The 25,390-nt window shown below is 48.8% G+C and overlaps 1 protein-coding gene across 1 annotated transcript in view; it reads right to left on the bottom strand.

Annotated features, from left to right (window-relative positions):
- The window catches only part of PAPSS2 (3'-phosphoadenosine 5'-phosphosulfate synthase 2), a 73,761-nt gene extending 50,134 nt beyond the window's left edge, over positions 1–23,627 (bottom strand). The window contains exon 1 of the mRNA XM_047826135.1: positions 23,448–23,627. Coding sequence (XP_047682091.1) covers positions 23,448–23,474 — 27 coding nt within the window. The 5' untranslated portion in view covers positions 23,475–23,627. The remainder of the gene's footprint in view (positions 1–23,447) is intronic.
- Positions 23,628–25,390: the final 1,763 nt, after the last annotated feature.

Below are 25,390 nucleotides of genomic sequence, written 5' to 3'. Positions count from 1 at the left end.
TTTGCATTGTTCGTGGGAACGCAAGCTGGTGCAGCCACTCTGGAAACCAGTATGGAGGGTCCTCAGAAAACTAAAAATATAACTACCCTATGACCCAGAAATTGCGCTACTAGGCATTTATCCAAGGGACACAGGTGTGCTGTTTCAAAGGGACACATGCACCCCCATGTTTAAAGAAGCACTATCAACAATAGCTAAAGTATGGAAAGAGCCCAAATATCCATCGATGGATGAATGGATAAAGAAGATGTGGTATATATATACAGTGGAGTATTACTCGGCAATCAAAAAGATTGCAACTACGGGATGGAACTGGAGGGTATTAGGCCAAGTGAAATTAGTCAGAGAAAGACAAAAATCATATGACTTCACTCCTATGAGGACTTTAAGAGACAAAACAGATGAACATAAGGGAAGGGAAACAAAAATAATATAAAAACAGGGAGGGGGACAAAACAGAAGAGACTCATAAACATGGAGAACAGGGTTACTGGAGAGGGTGTGTGGGGGGGGATGGGCTAAATGGGTAAGGGGCACTAAGGAATCTCCTCCTGAAATCATTGTTGCAGTAGATGCTAACTAATTGGGATGTAAATTTAAAAAAAATAAAAAATTAAATTAAAAAAAGAAGAAAAAGTAAAACAAAACAAAACAAAACAGGATTAACCTGACGGGCTGGCTTCGTCTCCATGGATCATGCATTCAAATCACCGTGCACCTCTGTTTTGCTGCAGTTCATGGACAACGTGCGTTGAGTGGGACGACGTGACTATCAACGGATCAAACGGCTATGCAGGCTGCGTGTCCCTTCCCTCCTTGCCTGCTTCTATGGGTTACATGAAGAAGATACTTCAGCTGAGTACGCGGAAGAAGCCTAAAAGAGCTGCTAGTGAGCCTAACCCCCGGCCACGTGTTCAAACCCTCATGGATGGACGCGAGGACACAACGGTGCCACCACAGTCCTGCAGGATCACCGCGGAGCCACTCCGCGCTCTCGTGTTCTGCGATGGGAACACGGCGAGTGTGAGGCGCGTCCCCTCAGACACACACAAGGCCCCCGTTGTCGCACCGTCGTGCTTCTGGGCAGGCGAGAAGCTACACGATTTGGGATACTCGGCCGTAGCCTCAGAATTACGGGGAAGGCCAACGGCATCTCCGGGCTTTGCAGCCTCCCCACTCCCTGGACGAAGAAGAGAGACTTCCAGATGCCTCCCCTCCCTGTCAGCACAGCATCAATCTGCCCATGCTTGTCCTCCGTGTCCCTCCTCCTTGTGAGGACAGGCACACCCCCTCCTGTTCCCGGCGCCGAGGAGGTGAGAGGGGGCACGAGGGCCACCCCCACCTTCTGAGCTCGGCACGACCTCTGCCATCAACCCCGTCAGCGCTGCCTCACTTGATAAGATGGCCTGACACGGGGGCGCCTGGGTGGCTCAGTCAGTTAGCATCGGACTCTTGATCTTGGCTCAGGTCACGATCTCAGGGTCGTGAGATCGAGCCCCACGCTGGACTCCACGCGGAGCATGGAGACTGCTTCCGATTCTCTCTCTTCCTCTCCCTGCCTCCCCCTTCTCAAAGTATATATATAAACATTAAAAAAAACAAAACAAAAAAGATGGCCTGATATGGATGATGGAATGAGTCACTCTGCACCATTTCATGCCCGCTTCCAGTGACTGCCGTCTTTCTTTTGCAAACGTCTCTTCAGCTGCGTGCTTCCTAACCTTTCTCGAACACAAACATTCTGCACGGTTATCAAACACACGCTTTCCATCTCAAGGACCTAATCTTAAAGCTCCAACTCAAGTACGGACAGCTCCCATTGAGGTAGGTGGTTTCACAGCCCTGGGAAATCCCCTCACGGTACATTATAAAGACGCCTTGTTTGAATGTTGGTTATTAACTCTGCCCCCCCCCCCCCGCCCCCAACAAGGGTCTTCTTGGTTCAACTGGAAAAATTAGCCCCAAGGCTGAGCTGACTGGATTCTGTGTGCCTACCTCACAAGCCGTCCCTCTGTTGATTTGTGCGGGCGAGGCTGGGGCACAGGGCGGAGCGTTCCGCTTTGCTCTCCTGCAGACGCACAAACGAGCTAACTTAGCAAACCTTAAGCAAACAGATCTTTTATGGAAGATCTTTTACCAAAATGGAAACCTGGATCAGCTGAGCAAAAGTTTTAGTTGTTGTTTCTTTTTCCCTCCCCTCTCCACATCTATCTGCCTTCCTTCCTCTCTCTCTCTCTCTCTCTCTCTCTCTCTCTCTCTCTCTCTCATATTAGGCATTTGTTGAACCTGGATAAAGATGTAAACTTGGATTTCTTTCAATTGACATGACAAAAATGTGATTTAAAAAGCGTGGCATGTTTAATGACTTCTCTTAGTGGAACCAGGCATACGTTTTCCTTCCCTTTAAGGCAGAGTTTTGCTGCCTTGCAATTTGGTTATAAAATGCCTTCAAAGATGCCAGGGCCTATACAGGTAAATGTCAGAGGCCCCTTTTCCCTGTTAGCCTAATGCTCCTTGTATCATTCTCCGGTCTTTTCCCTCCCCTATTCTATTTTTTTTTAATTGTGCAAATTACCTTTAAAAAGGATATATAGCATCTGGCCCAGAATCATGTCCCTATTTCAAAGGCCTCCTAGTGTCGGCCGTTCGCCTAGCTCTGCTTCACGTCTGCTTTCCACAATAGCCCACAACTGGAAACTACCCACATGTCCCTCATTTGGCGATCATCAACCCCTGATATATCCCTGCAGTGGAATGCTACTCAGCCATAAAAAAGAACGAACGATACGTGCTACAATGTGGATGGACCTTGAGAACATTTCACCAAGCGAGAGAAGCCAGACGGAAAAGACCGCGCATTGTATGATCCCATTTACAGGAAACATCCAGAGCCGGAAAATCTTTGGAGACAGAAAATAGACAGTTGGCTTCTTGGGACTCAGGGTGGGAACAGGAGTGATGCAAATGGGCACATGGAATGTTTTGGGTGTGGTGGACATGTTCTAAAATCAGGCTGTGGGGCGCCTGGGGGCCTCAGATGGTTAGGCGTCTGACTCTCGGTTTTGGCTCGGGTCACGATCTCACAGTTTCTGAGTTCCGGCCCCGTGTCAGACTCTGTGCTGACAGCACGGAGCCTGCTTGGGATTTGGGATTCTCTGTCCCACTGCGCCCCCCCCTCCGGCCCCTCCCCTGCTTACATGCTCCCTCCCTCTCAAAATAAATAAAATCTTAAAAATAATGGGGTGCCTGGGTGGCGCAGTCGGTTAAGCGTCCGACTTCAGCCAGGTCACGATCTCGTGGTCCGTGAGTTCGAGCCCCGCGTCGGGCTCTGGGCTGATGGCTCGGAGCCTGGAGCCTGTTTCCGATTCTGTGTCTCCCTCTCTCTCTGCCCCTCCCCCGTTCATGCTCTGTCTCTCTCTGTCCCAAAAATAAATAAACGTTGAAAAAAAAAAAATTAAAAAAAAATAAAAATAAAAATAAAATAAGATTGAAATAATGATTGCACAGCTGTAAGCATCCTCAGGTTCTTCACATATTACGTGACTGCATCATTAAGTTGGGCCAGTTTACAGTATGTAAATTCATAATAGTTTATAGTGTGTAGATTAGACTTCCAGAGAGCCGTGTTTACGAACATTCTTACACATATTCATTGTTTGATGGAAACCCTGAGTTAGCCCGTTTCATTCCCTCACTCAGAACCTCTTTGGATTCTTGTACCGGTTCCAAAACATGCAACTTTGGTCTACGACTAAGACTGCACATGATAATTCACTTTGACGCTAACCTTCACCTGAAATGAAGAGCGTCTCCTGTTTGGAAGTTTCTTTATTTCGAGGAGACTGTGGTAAGCGTGACTTCAAGAATTGCCAAGCTAGGGCTGAGCTGTATGATGCTCCTGGACGCCGAAGCCGAGGCCCTAAGACATGCGTGGCTGAATACATTGTGGTGGGGGGTGGTCCTGTGCATTTCAGGACGGTTAGCACCAACCTTCTCCCTGCTCCCAGTTGTGACAACCAGAAACTGTCTCTGGACATCGCCAATGTCCCCGGAGGGACCCGGTCGGCCCTGGTTGGAGAATCAGGGCCACACGGCAGTGAGAATGAACAAATTCCGGCCACACACACACACACACACACACACACACACAACACGGATGACCTCCTCAATACAACTTGGGCACGAGGAGCCAGACACAGGAGAGTCTGTAACACACAATTCCTTTTACGTAAAGTTCAAAATCTGGCAGGACTAATCAGATGGTGACCTTGGGGGAGGGAGGGAGGGAGGGAGAGAGAGAGAGGGAGACTGGAAGGAGCTTCTGAGACTCCGCTGGCAGCTGTTTCTCAGTCTAGGTGTTGGGTACACAGGTGTGCTTATGAAAATTCACTGGGCACTACAGGTAAGATTTATAGATTTTTCTGTATGTATATTGTATTTAAAGAAAGTTTAAAAATAAGGGCCATTGCTGCTCCAGCAGCAAAGGGGGCGTTCAAGGTAACTCGGGAGGGCGCGGTGCTTCGTAACAGGGGTGCTAACTCATTCCTCCACCGTGACTCCTTCTGGCCCACCCTTACTGCAGGACAGAAATCCAGTGTGCTCCGCTGATGAATGACAGCTTGTTCCCCAGGCACTTTGTCATCCAGGTGCCAAAACCAAGAAAGCCACAACCACCCACCCGACCCTGCCCATTTTCAACTCATGCTTGCAGAGCACAGGCCTGTTTCAGTGTGAAACAGAGTTAAAGGAGACAAATCAAGGAAGGCTCGCTCCAGTGCTAAAGAAAATAGTCGGGGCGCTCCGGGTGGCTCAGTCAGTTGAGCATCCGACTCCTGATTTTAGCTCAGGTCATGAGCTTACGGTTTGTGAGTTCGAGCCCCACGTCAGGCTCTGTGCTGGCCCGTGTGGAGCCTGCTTGGGATTCTCTCTCTCCGCCCTTCCCAACTTGCTCTTTCTCTCACAATAAAGAAAGAAACTTAAATAAAATAAAATCTTTAAAAAAAAAAAAGAAAGAAAAGCAAAGAAGAAAATAGTGGGTCTAATTCCCAGATCTGAGAGTACCACACGTGCCCAAGATGGCTGCTCGCCACGGTCGTGGAGAATGACTTTTGCAGACTCCATGCTCTCACTGTCCGCTGGGACCCCTCCAGACCAATGACCTGCCTTGCAGAGTGTGGACCAGGGCCAAGGGTGGAGTGGCCATAATGACCTTTGATCTAAGCAGACTTGGGTGACATCAGACCCAGGCTTACTAATACGACCAGCGAGTTCACTATACCATTTCGCTGAAAGCCTCAAAGTATCGGGAGTTCCTCACAGCCTTCCAGTCTCCTACTTGCAAACGCACGTCCAGATTAGCAAATAAACTCTCCATGGGTCTCCCGTGTCTCTGCACATCGTGTGGGTGGGGTGCCAACTGCTTCCGAGACACCAAGCCATTTGGTCTCGGTCATTTTTTTAAGTAGGCTCTATGTCCAACGTGGGGCTTGAACTCATGACCCCAAGATCAAGAGTCCCACACTCTATCGACTAAGCCAGCCAGGTGCCCCTGTTCATTTCTGATCCCAAGGTATATTGACCCGCTACAGGTGAAATTTGTTTTTCCTCCTGATAGTTATATAGGAGATTTATAGTAAAAGGATCATTTTGAATTTCTTCTGAGTTTCGTATAAATGGGCACATGGTGTTCAAAACAGTTGTAACCAAATGCACTTCAAAATAAGACAGAAGGAAAAGTTGCCATCCTAAAGAAACCAAGCGTAAATCAGAAAGCCTGCCATTAACTTAAGAACTGCCATGAGCTTGATTCATCTAATCTTTTTAAGTCTATGTATCTGTATTAAATGAAAGTCTACTTTTTCTTTTATTTGCTGCATTAAGAATGAATAATCTCAGGTTGCCTGGGTGGCTCAGGTGGTTAAGCGTCCGACTCTCGATTTCCGCTCAGGTCACGATCTCACCGTCTTGAGGTCGAGCCCCACGTCGGGCTCAGCGCTGAGCGTGGCTCCTGCTTGGATTCTGTTGCCCTCTTTCTCTGCCCCTCTTGTGCCCCACTTGTGCTCCCTCTCCCTCAAAAAATCAAAATTAAAAAGCAAACAAGAATGAATAATCTCTATGAAGGCTACTGCTATATATAGCAACTTATTAATTTTTAAACCTAATGAGATCAATAAAGTTGATTAAAACCCATATATCAAAACCCTCAGATAAACCGAGACAAGGAGTCTATTAACTTGGGTGGAAAAGGTACAATGGTTATAAATTAATTTGATTCATTCTAAGCAATTTTAGAAGATAGGAACGAAATACATAAATGGACAGCGTATCTGCCCCTGAGGCCCATGAGGTCCTTACGTATTTTTCCCAGAAATGCTCAATTTACACTCACGACTCACGAAGCAAAGGCATTTTTGGAGAGTTCTCCCCACGTGGCTTCTTACGACGCAACTCCATCAAACATGACAAAGGGGTTCTTTTAGATTTACTCCCATCAGAACCCACTAGGTTCAACAGGGAGGTCTGGAAACTTCCACGCTCAACAATCACAAGCTGCCCACGAGAATGGGCCAGTCTCTTGAATGCGATGTGAGAATAGACAACAGGGCAACTTTCCAAGGAATAGACAGTCACCACAAGCCAACAACAGCTGACTAAGACAACGCTCTCCAGGTTTTTCCAGAAAGCTGTCTGCTCATTAGGTAATGGTGAAACAAGACAGGCCTGGCAAGCTTTTAAACATTCCAGCTGCAGTAGTTAATTTTAAATATTCCGCGAGCAATGCAGCGATCACAGAAGCCTGCCTTTGCGGGGAAATGGCCTAACATATCTGGAAAAAAAAAAAAATCTGAAAAGTAAGTATCATCCTGAAGTGGAGAAACCCGTCTGTTACTAGCTAGCTGGGGGGCCTCAGGCCTGTCACAATGCTCCCCATCTGTACGGCGAAGGAAATAGGCCAGGCCACGTTTCTCCAGCTGGGGGGGGGGGGGGGGAACCACAGAATCTTCTAGCTGGCTTTTAAAGAAACCAACACAGACCCCAATCCAGTCGGATTTTCTGGGAGTGGGGTCCAGGCATCAATATTCTGGGAAGCTTAGCAGGGTTGAAAAACACTGGACAAGACAGATGGTCTCTAAGGTTGCAGCCAGGTCTCGTGAATTAAGGGACCACACAAGACACAGGCAAGCGTAAGAGAATTCTAACCAGGGACTCACAGCACATAGGTATCAGCAGAGAATGATCTTCTCAAGTGAAACTTGGCTTCCCTGTACGTGAACAATAAATATTCTTGATCAATAAAAACAGTAACAGAACCATTTGCAGCCCAGAACCACATGAAAGGTATTATGTCAGTAGCCTCTGGTGGTGTTCGAACTTGTTATCCAATTCCAAACTTATGGCATACATACATATCGAGCTCTGAAAAGTCAGAGACTCAAATCTCTTTAAAAACATTTTTTTAGGGGTGCCTGGGTGGCTCAGTCGGTTGAGCGTCCGACTTCGGCTCAGGTCATGATCTCATGGTCCGTGGTTTGAGCCCCGCGTCGGGCTCTGTGCTGACAGCTCAGAGTCTGGAACCTGCTTCGGATTCTGTGTCTCCCTCTCTCTGTGCTCCTCCCCTGCTCACACTCTCTGTCTCTCAAAAAAAAAAAAATAAATAAATAAACATTAAAAAAATTTTGTTTAATTTTTTAAATGTTTATTTCTGTGACAGAGAGAGACAGAGTGAGAGCTGGGGGAGGGCAGAGAGACAGAGAGGAAGACACAGAACCCGAAGCAGGCTCTAGGCTCTGAGCTGTCAGCACAGAGCCCGACGCGGGGTTCGAACTCACAAACTGAGAAATCATGACCTGAGCCCAAGTCAGACGCTCAACCGACTGAGCCACCCAGGCGCCCCTCAACTCTCTTTTTAATAGAAACTATAAATCAACGAGCATGAAAGTAGGTTGTTAATCTCTCACTGGAAAATTCCAAGAGTTGATAGGGCAAAAGCCAAGAGGACTGTTTTTTTGTTTTGTTTTGTTTTTAATTTTTTTTCAACGTTTATTTATTTTTGGGACAGAGAGAGACAGAGCATGAACGGGGGAGGGGCAGAGAGAGAGGGAAACACAGAATCGGAAACAGGCTCCAGGCTCCGAGCCATCAGCCCAGAGCCCGACGCGGGGCTCGAACTCACGGACCGCGAGATCGTGACCTGGCTGAAGTCGGACGCTTAACCGACTGCGCCACCCAGGAGCCCCTAAGAGGACTGTTTTATAGGGACAGATACCCTTGTAGTTTTATGGAGGAAGGAGAGGACGTGTAACCATTACAGCCAGAACCAATAACATGACTGGGACGGCATTTGTAGGTCCGTGCCTTTGAGTGATCCACTTGAATGGAGCCTTAAAAAATAAAACAAGATAAAAACCCTCCTTCACCTGGCCTGCCACTGCCTTGAATTCTAGTCAGTAGGGCATGCATTCTCAGACTGCGGACGTTAGACATAGGCCCTGTAGGAGGTCCGTGGACGCTATGAAACAGTGCGAGGCGGTGTGCGTGCATGAATGCACCTGTGCACAGAGGTTTCTTACTCTTTTCTGAGCCAAGAAACCCCTTGGTGGCCAGCTGCGACAGAAGCCAGATCCCTTCTCAGAAAAAAAGAAAAGTCTTCAAGTGCACTCAATAAATTACGAAGGGTTGCAAAGACAAACAATGAACCGTAGCTATGAGAAGTGGGTTTTTTTAATTACAATACAGGGGCGCCTGGGTGGCTCAGTCGGTTGGGCGTCCGACTTCAGCTCAGGTCACGATCTCGTGGTCCGTGGGTTCAGGCCCCGCATCGGGCTCTGGGCTGATGGCTCAGAGCCTGGAGCCTGCTTCACAGAATCGGAAGCTGTTCATGCTCTGTCTCTGTCTCAAAAATAAATAAACGTTAAAAAAAAATTTAATTACAATACAGTAATAACTATCCTTCCTTATTAACTTATTACGTAACAAGCTCTGGTTCTTCAGACCACCACAACAGGTGTCTTAATTTTGTAGTAGTAAAAGACACAGATATCTTGGGTGACATCAGCAACGACCTAACGTGACATGAAAACGTCTGTGGTTTCTCTCAGTGACATAATCAGAACTATTGCTAATGCTACCGTGGTTCGTTGGGTGGGTTCCTCATGCAAAGAAGCGATACTTTCTGTTGGAGGTCATAGAAAATATCGTCCTCATCTCTGTTCACAATTGTCCTGAGTTCTCTGGATTCTAGAGGAAGGACCTTTGGTCTATGCCTTTATCCATCCTGAAGTGATTTGTTTATAGGCGTCCAGGAAAGGTGGAACATTAGACCCCAGAGCACCCAGTGAACATTTCAGGGACTGGTGTCAAAGGCCCTGCAGACACAGAGCCCTGAACAGTCGCAAAATAATGGGGAGAGAGAGAGGGTGCGGTGCTCTCTGAGATGGGACCGTAAGGACAGCTCCATGATTTTCTGGAACCAGAATTCAAATGCATCTGATTTTTAATTTAATGCGTTCTGCAGAGTTGCTTAAAAAACGTACAGTGACTTGTAAGATACAAGGAGCAGAGCAAAAGCTCACGAATCGGAAACGTAGGAGACAGAGAGATGGGAAAACAACACAGGACATACCGCGAAAGGGCAGCAAACATAAATCTACTACAAAAAAAAAGGAAAGTGAGCCTCGAATTCACTTCTGAGCTTGCTGGCAGGCATCTTGAGGCTGAAAACCCAGACAGTTGCACAAGTTACAGTTTCCAGAGGATGATGCCAAAAACAAAACAAAGCAAACAAACACGTCAGAAAAATAGAACCTTTCTGGTACTTTGACCAGATAGAAATTTCTCCCATGGGTCTCTGTAAAGAGAATACCATGTGTCACAATAAATGAACAATAACCTCAAGAGTATCATTACGGGAGAAATGACAATGAGTTTCTAGGAACCTTTTTAAAAGTAATTTTTTTTAAAAAAACAAGGCAATGGTAGGGGCGCCTGGGTGGCTCGGTCGGTTAAGCGTCTGACTTCGGCTCAGGTCGTGATCTCACAGCTTGTGAGTTTGAGCCCTGTGTCAGACTCTAAGGTGTCAGCACAGAGCTTGGAGTCTGCTTTGGATTCTGTGTCTCCCTCTCCCCCCCTCTCTCTGCCCCTCCCTCACTTGCTCTCTGTCTCAAAAATAACCAAACACAGTTCAGTGGGGGGGGGGAGGGGGGGGAGGGGGGGAGGGGTGCTCGAGAAGGAAGACTAGGCACTCAGGCCTCTGAATGCAGATATGGGGCTAGGCTGACAGGCCAGGGACCTGAGTAAGTCAGAACTCAGCACACTGACCCCCCACTGTCAACAGCAGGAAATGGCAAACTTTTCACAAAGGGTCAGACAGTAAATATTTTCAGTTTCACAGGCCACGTGGTCTATTGCACAGACACATCTCTACCACGAAAGCAGCCGCAATGTGTAAATGAACGGGCACTGCTGAGTTACAATAAGCTTGGTTTATAGACACTGGAATTTAAATCTCATATACTTTTTTTTTAATTTTTTTTTTTAACGTTTATTTATTTTTGAGACAGAGAGAGACAGAGCATGAACGGGGGAGGAGCAGAGAGAGAGGGAGACACAGAATCTGAAACAGGCTCCAGGCTCCGAGCAGTCAGCACAGAGCCTGACGCGGGGCTCGAACTCACGGACTGCGAGATCATGACCTGAGCCGAAGTCAGCCGCTTAACCGACTGAGCCAGCCAGGCGCCCCAAATCTCATATGTTTTTCACACGTCACGAAATAGAATTCCTCCTTTGATTTTGTTTTGTTTTTTTGTTTTTTTACCAAGCCATATAAAGAAATATAAAAACTGTTCTTAGCTTACAGGCTATAGCAAAACAGGGGAGGGGCTGGGTTGGGGGCCAAGGACATAATTTCCTAACTCCTAGCACACAGGGTCACCCACCCCCACCCAGAGATCTCCTGGACACCCATCCATGTCTTTCCTCGAGTTTCTATCTACAGTCACTTTTTGAGATAATTACCATTTCCACATGTTATAGGCACCTGCTCACAAAGCCAACCAGGATGACACCATTAAAAGGGCAGAATTTTTATGCTCCATGGAAATAAGAGCATAATCCAGGAAGAATTAGCAGCAAAGAAATGGTTGAGCTCCCAGCCTCCTCGTTAAAATAAATACACACACACACACACACACACACACACACACACACACACAGTAGTAAACCTGAATATACAACTTTCCCTGCGTCCTGGAGAGACATATAAACACATGGATAATTATCACAAGCACTTAATCCACCTGTTATGGCTGTTACAGCCCGAGCTCTCTCGATGGAAACGAGACCACGTAATGTCTCATGACACACAGTGAGTTGGTGCAATCCCGGGAAGAATTCAAACATTCAAATTCATTCAAATAATCACTCCGCTGTCCCTGAGCCTCTGTCGGTGGAGACAAAATGAGGTGCGAGGGGCCCTGGGAACCTGGGGTTGCCGCTGGTTCCCAAGAAGGCCCTGTCTCTTAAAGCTTATTTATTTATTTTTGAGAGAGAGACAGAGCATGAGCAGGGGAGGGGCAGAGAGAGAGAGAGAGAGAGAGAGAGAGAGAGAGAGAAAGAGGGAGACAGAACCCGAAGCAGGCTCCAGGCTCCGAGCTGGCAGCACAGAGCCCGATGCGGGGCTCCAATCCACAAACCGTGAGATCGTGACCTAAGCCGAAGTCGGACGCTGAACAGACTGAGCCACCCGGGCGCCCTGCCCCCGTCCCCCTCTCTTTATTTTAGCGTCCTCGCCTGTGATCTACCCATTCTGGAGAGCTGCTCGGATCAGTGAGAAGAGTGTGATGCAAGAAAGGGAGGCCCCCTACAGATCAGGGACGCGACACTCACCCCTGTGCCAACACAGCACACATCAAATCGCGTCTCCCCGAGACACGTGACTGCATTCAGCACGTGCCCCAAACTGCGCGGTTCGGGGGCTTGACACAGGTCTCAGTCGCCCTTCCAAACACCGGCCCTGTACACGGTGGGCCTCAGGCTGTGTTGATACCCCTCTGTAACTTTTTTCCACTTTGGCGACTGGTCCCGGTTAGGAGCTGTGCCGAGGATACGGGCCCCTCGCATGGTGAAGGATTAAAATTCTGTGCTGGTCTAGCACGCGCAGAGGCCAGGCACGCAGCCTGGGGGCTCTGGGGACGCGTAGCCCATGAGGGCTTGCCTGTGCGGCGCTCACATAACGAACAAGGCAAAGGCCACGCTTACATGTGAGTCACTGCAATTACTTCTACGGACACTTACTCCTGAGTGTACGCATTCACCCCCTGGAACACTGGAGCTTTGTGTTACTCGAGCGAGATGCTGGGTTGGATTCCAAACATCGCTGTGCCCAACGCTGGCCGCAGAGCCTCATCCAAACTAGAATTTACTGCCTTTTAACGGCGTTTGCTAAAGTCCACGTCTTCTGAGGAGCACACCACATTCCAGAAAGCCCCTGAGGGACCTTCCTTTCGAGGGAAGCGCGGCATCTTGCTGGATTCGTCGCGGCATTCATCCGCATCCACGGAGACGGGATCTAAACGTGATGTCTAAAGGATCGGAACAATCCTCACTCGGGGAGTCTTAGTATCCCTCACATCCGTTACAGTAAGGCACAAAAGAAAGAGAATGATTGAAGACACGTCTGGCCCAGCTTGGCCACTTACAGCCGCGTGTCCCGAGGCAAGTTACATAACCCCAACGAGCCTGAGCGTCCTGGACTATAAACTGGACGAAAACAGCAAGTGCTTCGTAGGTCACTGTGAGAGAAGACTCTGGAAAGTCCCTGAGTTCATTTCTGTCCCTCCCTCTGTTTAGGGAACCCAGATGAATCAGTGAGATACCTTTCTGAACCCTGAGGGAGATGTATAATGTAATCAAGAATTCGTATCACTGCGTGACGTTTAAAAGGCTTATTAAACGGTGGACTCACACACACACACACACACACACACACAAAGGAAGAAATCAGGTACTCGTGATGACTCCGGTTTTTCCACTCATTAAAGTAGCTACCTGTGCAGGGACGACACATCCCTTTGACGGAACTTTCTTTCCGGGGTGTCTGGCACGGAGACGACGTGGATTCTCGTGATTTCGAGACTGTCTCCACACTACTCTCCTCATTGAAAATAGCGTGAGCCTGCTCCAGGAAGGGGTTCAGTCTCGCCCCGCCTATTAGTACACACGGCCAGTGCTGCTCTCCTTCACACCATGAAGGTAGGCTCCAGCCTCCCACATACGGGCCTCCTTGAAATTGGAATCTAGGCCTTCCTGTTGTTTGTCACTGAGGAGGTGGCCCGGGACTTTACTGACCTCCTGATGACAGGATGGGGCAACTCCCAAAATGTTTCTTCCAACCATGGTGGAAGGTGCCTCTTACAATCTCACAGCTTCTAGGTGCCCCTCATCGGTCCCCAGTGAAGTGCAATCAGTCGCTGTCTGGTCGCCAACATCCTTAAGCCTCAACCTCCATTTGGGCCAAATCCTTATTGTATGAAAAATGCACTGGTGGCCCAGTCTGCTTTTACCATCTAGAAATCAGTTACGACTTGGCTCGAGTATTAGCAGTTCTAGCGGGAACAAAGCATTCTGTTCGTGTTTGCTAAATACCGACACAGTGGGAACAAGGGCACGCAGTCCCTTAAGAGTCTGACTTCGGCTCAGGACGTGATCTCACGGTTTGTGAGTTCGAGCCCTGCATCGGGCTCTGTGCTGACAGCTCAGAGCCTGGAGCCTGCTTCGGATTCTGTGTGTGTCTCTCTCTCTGCCCCTCTCCTGCTCGCACTCTGTCTCTCTCTAAAAAATAAATAAAAGTTTGGGGCGCCTGGGTGGCGCAGTCGGTTAAGCGTCCGACTTCAGCCAGGTCACGATCTCGCGGTTCGTGGGTTCGAGCCCCGTGTCAGGCTCTGGGCTGATGGCTCAGAGCCTGGAGCCTGTTTCCGATTCTGTGTCTCCCTCTCTCTCTGCCCCTCCCCTGTTCATGCTCTGTCTCTCTCTGTCCCAAAAATAAATAAAAGTTGAAAAAAAATTTAAAAAATAAATAAATAAATAAAAGTTAAAAAAATTTTTTTTAATTGTCTCTCTTTAAAAAAAAAATAAAAAATAAGTGAAAAAAATAAAAACATAAGCAAAAAACTATTGCCCATGCTTGTGGCGTCTGAAAACAAAGAAAATTCATTTTCCCATTATTCACCTCATGTCACCAAAAGGGAAAAGAGCGTGCGATGGCAAAGGTCACAACATTTGCTAACACCTGCCATTCACTCTTTTCTAAAAAGTGCTGGGGAATATCTCTAAGCAGAATCCATTATTATCTTCGTGAGGTATTACCACGAGGCAGCTGCCAAAATATTTTACAAATGAAGCATACTAGTTACCCAACCCAGCTGCGCTTTTGCTACTGGGTGTTGAATCTCATTCCCTCTGTGAAATAAACACCTTATTCACCACGGAGGGGCTAATACGATTTTTAGCATCTCCTGTGGGGAACTCTCCAAAGACTTCTTTTCAGTGAAGTGAGTTCCCTTCTGACTATTTGTCCACACACTTGCTTCATGAGCTGTTAAGGCCTAAATGAGATAAAGCACAGGAACCCTCTGAATCGGGTGCCAAACGCAGAAGGGCTTGGCGCTGGAGATAAACAAGTCACAACAGAGAAGGGATTTTCTAAGACAACGTGCTCTCCACATCAAAGCTCCTGGTGCGTATGCAAATCCCTCAGGTGGTATTCTAATGTCTCGGTTGTATCAGCTCTCTCCTTACTCACGATTAAACACAGTGGGATGAATATACAATTTTTTCTTTTACTTTTTAGTAACTACTCACAACGTCGTTGTACTACTGACCCAATGGCCCAAGATCTGTAACTTGTACACTTTAGGAACACACTCCCTGCTGGGACTCACCATCTAGGTAGATTTGCCTGGCAGGACCACACAATCATCGTAATTGACTGCATGGTAGGTCATGAACTTGGGAGAAGTACACATGGATGGATTCTGAGGTTAGACTGGAAATTCCGAGAACTATAAGAACTGAGGCTTTCATGCGCAACTGACAAGGTCCAGCTTCGACCGAATACGGTTTTATCTGTATCGCACAGCATATAATCATTGACATCTCTTTTTCTCTTGTCTTGATAAAACGATTAAACCGTATGAGAAGGCTTAAGGAAGAGTGAGTGAGGTTGGGGGAGCGGGTTGAATTTTCTAACGAGAAGCAGGCCGGCTAATGAGAAAATATTTCAGAATGGTACCCTCACGTTTTTCGAATGTTGCTCTTTGGTCTGTGTTTTCTGTCTCCAGAATGTCAAAACAAAATGTGAAAGCTAAATCAGGGTGTACTCATGACTCACCGATAATCAGCTTTGGGAGTGGTTTTTTCTTCATCTATGGAGAATACTTCCTAGTCAATAAAAGAAACCAAGCTGCAGAAAAATGGGCTGGGCTTCCTCCAAAGAGCATATGATTGAGACAAAAGTGCTGGGTATGCAGTGAGTGATCAGAGTTCTACCTTTATGGTGGTGTCACCAACCAGCTGGCCAGGAAGGTGGCCACAAGCCTTGGCAAAGGTTTTAAAAGCTGTGTATCAATCGCAATTATAAAGGGCTTATTAAGATGAGCTCTGAATTTTTCTTCCAGAAGTAAAATGCTAGGGTTCTTTTAAAAATATATTTTTTAGGGGCACCTGGGGGGGGCTCAGTCGGTTGAGCTTCCAACTTCAGCTCAGGTCATGATCTCACGGTTTGTGAGTTCAAGCCCCATGTCATGCTCTGTGCTAACAGTTCAGAGCCTGGAGCCTGCTTTGGTTCTGTGTGTCTCTCTTTCTGCCCCTCCCCAACTTGTGTTTTCGCTCTCTCAAAAATTAAAACAAAAAAGATAAAATAAAAATAAAAAAATAAAATAAAATAAAATAAAATAAAATAAAATAAAATAAAATAAAATAAAATAAATATATTTTTAAGGGGCACTTGGGTAGCCCTGTCAGTTAAGCATCCCATCCAACTCTTGATTTTGGCTCAGGTCATGATCTCACAGTTTGTGAAGTCGAGCCCTGAGTAGGGTTCTGCACAGGCAGCCCAGACCTGGTTGGGATTCTCTCTCTCTCCCTCTCTCTCTCTGTTCCTCCCCGAGCTCTCCCTCAATCTCTAAATAAATAAGTAAACTTAAATATATATATATATATATTTTTTTTAAGTAGGAGCAGCCCAAATAAAAAGTAAATAATTTAAAATTTTAGCTTAGTAGAGAAAAGAGTTTTAAAATTATATGAGAAAAAAAAAAGAAGAAAAACAATTGTATAAGAAGTTACTTGGGAATTTTGTGGATTTTGGCCTAGAGCGCTTGAGTACTGACTGGGCAGAAGGTTGAAAGAATAGAAAGGCTGTGGGTGGGGTGTTACAATTAGAAAAAGTAAATGCTGTGTTTACAAAAGACTTAATGACAGAGTTTGAATGGAGTAAAAAACTATAATTGGAAACTACAAGGCTTTAGTAGCTATAGTTAATTACGGCAAGACCAGATCCTGGTTAAGTTATTCAGCAAATGATTGGTGAGTAAACCAATGCACAGATACATACGTGAAGACCTGACAGGAAACAAAAAGGGGAAAGATTTTAAGAGACCTTCAGGGAAACAAAATAGTATACAATGGGACCACATACGGACGTTCCAAAAGTGAATTCAGGTTTTTAACAGTAGGAAATACAAGAAAATAAAAATCATCGCCAACATCTTGAGTTGCTGATTTTGCTAGAAATTGGGAAGACATGAATTACCCACAAATAAATGATGATTGGGGAGAGTACGGATGAATGGGGTTATGGGGATAACATCTCAGACTGCACCCTAGGTGATTTATTCAAGTCTCAAAGTCAAGTCTGCAAATGATTTTCAAGGCACAAACCCAGCATACATTAAAAAGGAGAAAGGCACACCTGGGGGCTCAGTCCTACCTCAGCTCAGGTCATTATCTTGCGGTACGCAAGTTCGAGCCCCATGTCGGGCTCTGTGCCGATAGCTCAGAGCCTGGAGCCTGCTTCAGATTCCGTGTCTCCCTCTCTTTCTCTCTCTGCCCCTCCCCCTCCCTCTCTCTCAAAAATACACATTAAAAAAATTTTTTTAGTAAGTAAAAAGAAAAAGGAAAAACGTAATTATTATTAGACTGGCCACAGACACTTGGCAGATAAATATCAATATTTTTCATAACAAAACACATAAAGTAGATGTTCACCAGATATTTAAAGCAAATGATCACCTTTAATGATGTAGCATCACCTTTAATGATTGCATAACCGATGTATGCAATGTTTAGAAAAGCTATACAGTTTTATTGCCAGAAGTTAATATTTGGTGCTGGATAGATGAAACCTGCCGTGTTTATGTTGCAGTCATGTTAGAGCAAAATGGACTTCCGGAGTAAATCTGAAATGCAGAAAGAGTTGCTGATAAGGCTTCAAAGGAAGTCACACGAGCCAAGTGGTGGAAATCATTGGATACACCATGTGTTATCACAAGAAAGTTTTGGTTCAGGTTTTTAGACAGTGGCCCTCTTGCAGAGAGAAGAAATATTTCCATCTCGTGCACTAATTTGTTCTAAAGTGCAAAAATGTTTTGATGATCGAAAAGGCGGAAAAGAGGAACAAGACCAAATCTGCCCAAATAGAATGTTATTGTTAACTGACCTTCCTGAAAAGCTTTATTTCCTATTTATGGAAAGCAAAGGGTGCTTAGATGCCGGTGCGAGTCTGAGAAGGGGCTTGGTGTCCTGTGCCTGGTACTGGGCTTGAGGGCCGAGTAGCTCTGGGGGCTCTGAAAACAGAGGGCATCAGGCCTGCTTCTGATCCCGGACAGACCCCAGCAGCCCCCAGAGCCCCTCACAGTGCCAGCTCAGTCACACAAGGGCAGAAATCCAGTTCCCACGCTCCTGGGAATGGCGGAGAGTGTCAAGGATCTTAGCCGGCCTCGCCACACCTCCCCCAGAACGGTGCTGGGGGCAGCACTGACCTCGGGGTACCCAAGGAGGGCATGGGGAAGCAAGGAGAAGGGGGCCTTTCAGACCGGAATGCACTTGAACTGGACCCACACTAAGGATGAGACAGGAGCGTATCCATCTCAAAAGACGCCCACACATGCAGAGCCATCAAGACAAGGTAAGCACCCCCCACCCCGACATTAGTACTTTGTAGGGAAAAAGGATTAAATTAAATCTTTCTGACTAGCAAACTGATTTAAGTTTTTAAGGCACTTGTATTTATGTTTATTTTTTAAATGTTTCTTTATTCAGAGAGAGAGACAAAGGGGGGGGAGAGGGAGAGAGGGAGGGAGGGAGGGGGAGGGGGGGAGAGAGAGAGAGAGAGAGAGAGAGAGAGAGAGAGAGAGAGAGAGAGAACAATCCTAAGCAGGTTCCGAGCTGTCAGCCCAGAGCCCGATGGGGCTCGATCCCAGGGACTGTGAGATCATGACCTGAGCCAAAATCAAAAGTCAGACACTTAACTGACTGAGCCACCCAGGTGCCCCTTGTTTTTAAAGTTCTCCCTTTATAAGAACGATACAAATACAGAAGGTAAAGAAATGATATGAAACGTTACTGACACACAGAGAATCCAGAAGAGGCAGAGATTTCCATTTGCAGCAATGATGGTCAAGGTCATATACATTTCCTTCCACGGAAACAAGTAGAAAAAAAAAATGCAAGTTACAACATAAAATAATCTCACTGGAAACATCGAAAGCTGACAAGATAATAAGAAACCACCAGGTTAAAATCTACCGGGAAGAGGCAAGCAAGCAGGGAGCTACGTTTGTCCTGATAGGGGCAGGTGTGAACTGATTCTCACAACTGATTCTGACGGCCTCGCAGGGAGAGAAATCAATCAGAAACTGAAGCCCAGAACATGTCCAAGGGAGAAGAATGAAAAGAGCCCTTGTCAAGGTGAGCGGCGGGGGAGCTCAGAATCCCCCCCAGCAAGTAAGAGTGCATGAGAATACACCCACCTCCTACCCCACTCGGAGATCCTGACCGGGGAGGACACTCCACCTCGGCACTAGAAGAATCCGGAAAAAGGGGCGGGGTGGGCGTCAGCACTTGTAGTCTACAGCTGGCCCTTGTGCGCCAAACTGCACCTCCAAGTCACCTCACCTGGGTGGTCTGAGACTCGTCAAGTGGTAAATTTAGGTTAAAGTGGCCCCAGGCACGGGCAGAAACAAAAGCAAACTCTCCCCGGAGGTGGGAGAAAAAAAAAAAAAAGGCCATTCATCCTAAGCCTCCAAGAATCCCTACAAGTCATTTATCAGTGGTAATGACAAATACCCAGGCAAAAATAAGCAACCGCGCAAGGACATGTAGATAAGACAGGGGGAAGGGGAAATCTCAGAAGAATACAGATCACCCAAGGCGAATTCATCCTGGGATGAATTCTGTAGGCATTTCTGCAACAGCTACGTGTTGAGCATCTAGTCGGTTCCAGGTTGTACGCCAGGCTGCTGGGCATGCGTGCCCTTTCCGCTGTCACATGAACAAGTCACCCAGGGGACGCAAGGGGAGTTGAAACACCATTATATTTATATATCCATTTGCTTTTGGTGTCTGTGTTTTCCTAAGACTTGCAAGCACGAAGACCAAGGAGGGCCCTTGACTCTTTACTGATAGATTTTGAAATAAGCAGTGATCTCCCAGAGAACGGAGATCGACCTCATCCATTCCGGCCCCCATTCCCCATTCAAGTTACGCCGAATTCACCCCTCAGCAAACCACAGAGCCACCTGCATTAACGGAAAAGGGACAAAAGACACAGATAACTATGTCAGGGTGGAGTGCATTTAACTGTAAAAGTCCACAAAAGACGATTTGGAATCATGGCACGAATTGGACAACATTCATTGTGAGGCAGGTCTGGAAACAGCCGGAGGCACAGGAAGGGTGGAGAGAAGTGAGTCCAATACTGACCGAAGGCCTTTCTCGGTTGGCCAAGGTGGTTGGCAAAACCGTGTTGATAATCTGGACACACTGCTTACCCCCCTTGGTCTCCTGTCCAGCTTTTCACAGTCAGGGTGTGTATTATCACTTCTATACGCCCGCAGCTGTGTGCTCTTATGAAATATCCTGGTGGTTCTTCTGTACTCGGCGTTCGGAACAGTAGGACCTGTGCTTTCTGCTCCCCGTTTGCCCCACCAGGACGGTGTAGTGTAGGAACAACAGTTACCACATCCGGGGTGCTCGCTCCGGGCCTTGAGCTGTGCGAGATACTTTCTTTAGGGATCACTCACCCCTCACCAGAATTGTAAGGGGTAAGTGGTCATTACCTCCATTTTACAGACGGGGTACTATGTGCCAAGGATACGGAGGGAACAAGAGCCTGAATGCGAATCCTGACTTGCTCCTGGGGTTCTCCTCCCTTGGAGATGAGGCTCCGTTTGCTGGGGGGGGGGGGTGCAGGCTGCGGTGCGGGTGAAGTGAGATACAGGGTGGCCTCTGGGGGAGCGCTGGTTCCTCCTTCCTTCCAGCTGGTTCCTCCTTCCTTCCAACGTTTACTCATCTAAAATTCATGTCTTGCCTTGGACAGCATCTCCAAATAGGTCTAAAAGTAGCTACTGTTGGGAAAATAATGTCCTACTGTATAGAATCTTGAAAATAATAAAAGGTAGGGGAGCCTGGGGGGCCCCGTCAGTTAAGCGTCTGACTTGATTTCGGCTCAGGTCACGAGCTCACGCTCTGGGGGATCGAGCCTCAAGTCAGGGTCTGTGCTGACAGTGTGCAGCCTGCTTGGGATTCTCTCTCTCCCTCTTGCTCTGCACCTCTCCTGCTCATGCTTGCTCTCCCTCCCTCTCATCAAAATAAAATCAACAATCTTGAAAACACTAAACAAAATAATAAAAGGTAGATCATCTCTTACATTTATGAATAACTCTAAGGTTCCGATGCCCCTTCACCCCCTCCCCAACCATTGGTTGGTTGGGGCCTTTGGAAAATATTTTCCTATCTCAGTTGTCTTTTTTAGGTCCATTGTCTGTCTCCTGTCTCCAGGACACAATAATATTGTCTGAACATAATAACATTGCCTTGAAAAATGCTAATCCAGGAAATGATGCAAGAAGCAAGAATCAGGCCTTTGCCTTTCTTTCCAGTCCTCTGGAGCGCTCTGACTCCTTCCTTCTCCTGGGTACGTGTGTGTGTGTAGGGGGGATGTTGGTGGCCAGGCTAGAGTTAAGTCAAGGGACGGAGGGGAGCATTGTGACACACAGCCATCTTTGGTTTTCATGGTAAGGATGTGGAGCCCAGCAAGAATGTGCTACCTTCCCTTTTTAAAGAACACTACATTTTTTGGTCAAGCTTGTGAGAAAATCATCCTCGAGTCTCTCATCCTGAAAATGTGGCAAAAAAAAAAAAAAATTTGGTGGGGAGAGATGTATTCATCCCAGGATACTGCCTGACACACAGTAGGGGCTCAACAAGTGTCTGAAGTTACTGCAGGCGACTGTATATTGAACATCCTCTTTAACAACGCAGAAAAGAATGTAATGGCTCCCGTGAGTCTCTGAAAAAGCCCAGCCTCCCCTCTAGGAGAGCTTCCTAGAGCAGCAAGGCTCACTTCTCAAATAATGATTATTTCAGAGGCCACACACGTGGATATCTTTTGCTTTGGACCGCAAGGTTTCAGAACACATCTTGAGTTAGCATTTAAAGCGTGAGAGATTTCCCATGCATTTAAAGCTGGTTTGGCTGACCCAATCGCATCTATCTGGCCCTTTGGGCACGAGCGCTGGTACCTGGATTATAATCGTGTTGGCTAAATAAAAGCTCAGGAACCCTGCAGCTTTTTCAGGTGTTAACTGAATCCTATACAGAACACACACACACACACACACACACACACACACACACCCCAAAGAAAAAAGAGAAGGTTCAAAATGTGTAACCAGAGAAAGCGAGGCCTCTGGCGGTCACGTTTCGACACTCTGACCACACAGTTCCCAGGATCAGTGTGGAAAGCTCCTGGTCTCCAACCCCACTCGCTCCAACAGCTCTTGCGGCGTGGGGGCATGAAGGGAAAGCCCACCCACCCCTTCCTTACTAAGGCTTGAGGAGGCTCCCTATCAGAACAGGGAAGGAAAGAACTAACCCCCACCCCCATTTGCAAAGCTACCAAGTGCCACAGCAGCTCATTACTTAAAAGATACCATTCAGAATTTTACAGAAACTAACCGGACTAAATGGGACTAAAACACAAGTGATTTTCACTTAACAATATTTTTAAAGCTACCACAATACTGAGAGTCTCCCCACTTTAAAATAGCTCCTATAAAAGGCAGCCGGATCCCATCCCTCCTCCTGGGCCTTCCTGCCGGGATGGGCCGTGTGGTCAGAAACGAGGGGGCCCCCACCCCCTTTCCCTGCAGCCCCTGAATCGCCCCACCAGGCCCCTTCCCCAATTCCTGGCTTTGCACGTCTCCTCCCAGCCCGCCAGGAACAGACCTCAAAGATAGCTCAGTAATAGGCAGTCTATAATCACAGTAATAAGCACGTATCAAGCGCCTACTATGTGCCAAGTTCAAGTCTAACTACGGGAGCGGGGTCAACCCATGCGGTAACCACAATCATCAACCTGAGGCGTGCAGCGTGGTGAGGACGGATGCTCAGCAGTCAGACTGCGGGCTGGGACCTACGGAAGGCTTGCAGACCACCTGGTGTGGCCCAAACGCCTTCCGCAAGGCTCCTCCCAGGTCCGGTCAAGGATCACAGCTGCCATTTTTAGGATGCAAAATTAACAGGAGCCCCTACTGCTGAGTGAGAAGGGAACTTTTCTCTTTGACAAGCCCTCTATCTCCCATAACGGGGCGGGGGGGGGGGGCGCAGATTAGTTCCGGACAAAACCGAGCCTCTAAAAGCAGCTAACCCGCCGAGCCCAGGAACCCCCGGGCCCGGAACCGATGCCACCAGGGAGCTGACTCCAGCTGGAGGGCTAAGCGCTGCGGGTGTAGACAGCGGCAGCTTCCTCCGTGAGGTCTGTCATTAAAGCGCACTCCGAGGAGGCTGCGTGGACCAAGCCCCGGTGGCTGTCGCCGACGGGCGCCCAGCGACCAGACCTGGCGGCACCGGGCTGGGCTCAGCCCACCGCCCACCCCAGCGGCGCGGAGCTCACACGGAAGAAAAGGCGGGTCCCGGGAGGCCCTTGGGGAAGGGAGGAAGCGTCCTGCCTCGGCCCCTCTCCCGCGCCCCGGACCCGCCGCGCAAGCTCCCGAGGTCGCTCCCGGGCGCGGCGACCCCGAGGAGCGCAGGTTCCCGGAGGCGCTGGCGGAGAGGGCCGCCCGGGGGTCCCCCGCTTCCCCTCCCCTCCCCCTCCCCCGCGCCCCGCGGCTCGTGCGCTCGGCGGAGTGGGACGCGGGGCCCCGGCAGGCGCGGCGGGGGGCGCAGCCTACCGTCTTCTGCTTCTTGACCCCCGACATGCTGGCGGGCTGGGCGCTGCGCGGCTCCGGGAGCGGAGGCGCGGGGACGCTCCGAGCGCGGCGGCGGCGGCTGGGGCCCGGCTCCCGGGAAGGAGGTATAAAAGGGCTCCGCAGACACGTCGCACTTCCCTTGACCGGCCCCCTCCTCCCACTCCTCCCCCCGCCGCGCTCCTCTCCGCCCCGTCGGCTCCGCCGGCAGCGCCCAGCCCAGGGGACCCGGCGGCCGTCTGGGCGGGGTCCCGGGCCCGGCCCCCCGACTCGCCCAGCCGCTGCGCCCGCGCCAGGCCGGGGTCAAGTTCGCCCTGCCCGGGCCACTCCCGGCGGCGGCCAGGGCGCGCCCCCGCCCCCGCCGGGAAGGATTCCCGCCTCCGGGACCGGCTGCGGGGCGCCCGCGCGTGGGCAGGGTCCTCGGTGGGCACCGACGGCCGGCCCCGCTTCGCCTCCGCTCGCAGCCGCAGCGGGGGGGGGGGGGGGGGGGGTAGGGCACGCGCCCTCTGCTTCGCGCGCCCCCGCGAGGGCATCAAGGCCTCCTTTCTCCCCGTTTTACAAAAGAAGCAATCGAAGCTTTCAGACTTTCCCGAAGGTACATTCTGAGGCCGGGGGATTCAGACCCGGGCGGGCGGCCTCCGCAGCCCAGGCTTTCCTACCCCAGCGTCCTCGAGCGTGCTGCTAAAATCCAGAGGCCAAAGTTCGCCTGCGCCTTTGCGCCCGGCACGGTGCTAAGGGCTTTGCATGCACTCACTCCTTTGAGCTCGCGGTGTTTCTCCCCGAGTTACAGATGGGCCCCAGCGGGCCCTCCTCCCCACAAAGTCTAGGAAGCAAGGGCAGCCCCAGACAGTGGCCAGTGGTGGCCCTGCACTGTATTCCGTCCCCCGCCCCTCCCCAAGCATTCCTCTAGTACTTCTGTGTGGATGGGCCCTGTGGGGAAAGAGCAAAAGAAAGGAGGCCCCACTCCAAAAGCGTTATGACCTAGACCCTCGGGCATCCGAGATTTTATCAGATTTTATGGGAAGACAGCATGAGGCCAGCCACCCCTCTTAACCCAACCGTCTGCGTCTGCGAGGAGCAAAGAAGTGAGGAGGGAAGCTGTAATTCGTGACAAGCAGTTGGCAGGCAATCACTGGGTATCTCACCCTTTGCAAATGCCACCGACAGATCAATAAGACCAAGAAAGAACCAAAAAGGAACCCCGAACAGGCACAAGGGCCACATGGCTCATTTCCATGACGTGCCTTCTGTAAAACGGCTGGAGAAGTTCTATCTCCTAGAGAGGTGAAGGGTGGAACTTTATTTCGCACCGAACTGTTCTTCTGGAGGGCTACCAGCTTTCCAGACAGACACCTGAAGACCTGGGCATTCACTCCTTCCCTATGGGAAGGCGGGAAGGAAAAACGTCAGGATCCAAAAACTCCAAAGTCAGCCTACATGCCTGTGCAGTCTTGAAATGTCAGTATATTTATTTTCTTACCCACCGTGAATAAGCACCCACCACCCACTTCAACTGTGAGCAGAGGGCAAATGCTGGACTCGAGTTTTTGTTCTAGGCGCCAACACTCTGAATTTACGTGGTTTAAACGGTAACATCCACGCTAATGTCATCGGAAAGAGCCTCTTGTATCGGTTCCGACCGTTATCTTGAACCCTGCCAGATCCTGCCCTCTGCAAAAAAGGTAGACTGTGGATGGAGAAATGGCAATTTGTATCACGGTTGTGGTGTTTCGTGTTGCCTCTCAAACAGCGGTGTTTTTGAAACAGAAGGAAGTTAAGCGCAAGTCCCTAAGGGTTACCTCCTGGAGAAGGAATACAGGATTGTTTAGACCTGGGGGAGGTCTTGACATCCTTTGTGCAATCGCCCTGTATTTCACAGAGGCAGTGTGAACCACAGAGGCAGTGTGAAGACGGAGAGCCTGACCCTT

This window comes from Prionailurus viverrinus, chromosome D2 (assembly GCF_022837055.1).
Source record: "Prionailurus viverrinus isolate Anna chromosome D2, UM_Priviv_1.0, whole genome shotgun sequence".
NCBI lineage: Eukaryota > Metazoa > Chordata > Mammalia > Carnivora > Felidae > Prionailurus > Prionailurus viverrinus.
This window is presented reverse-complemented; position numbering and strand designations above follow the sequence as displayed.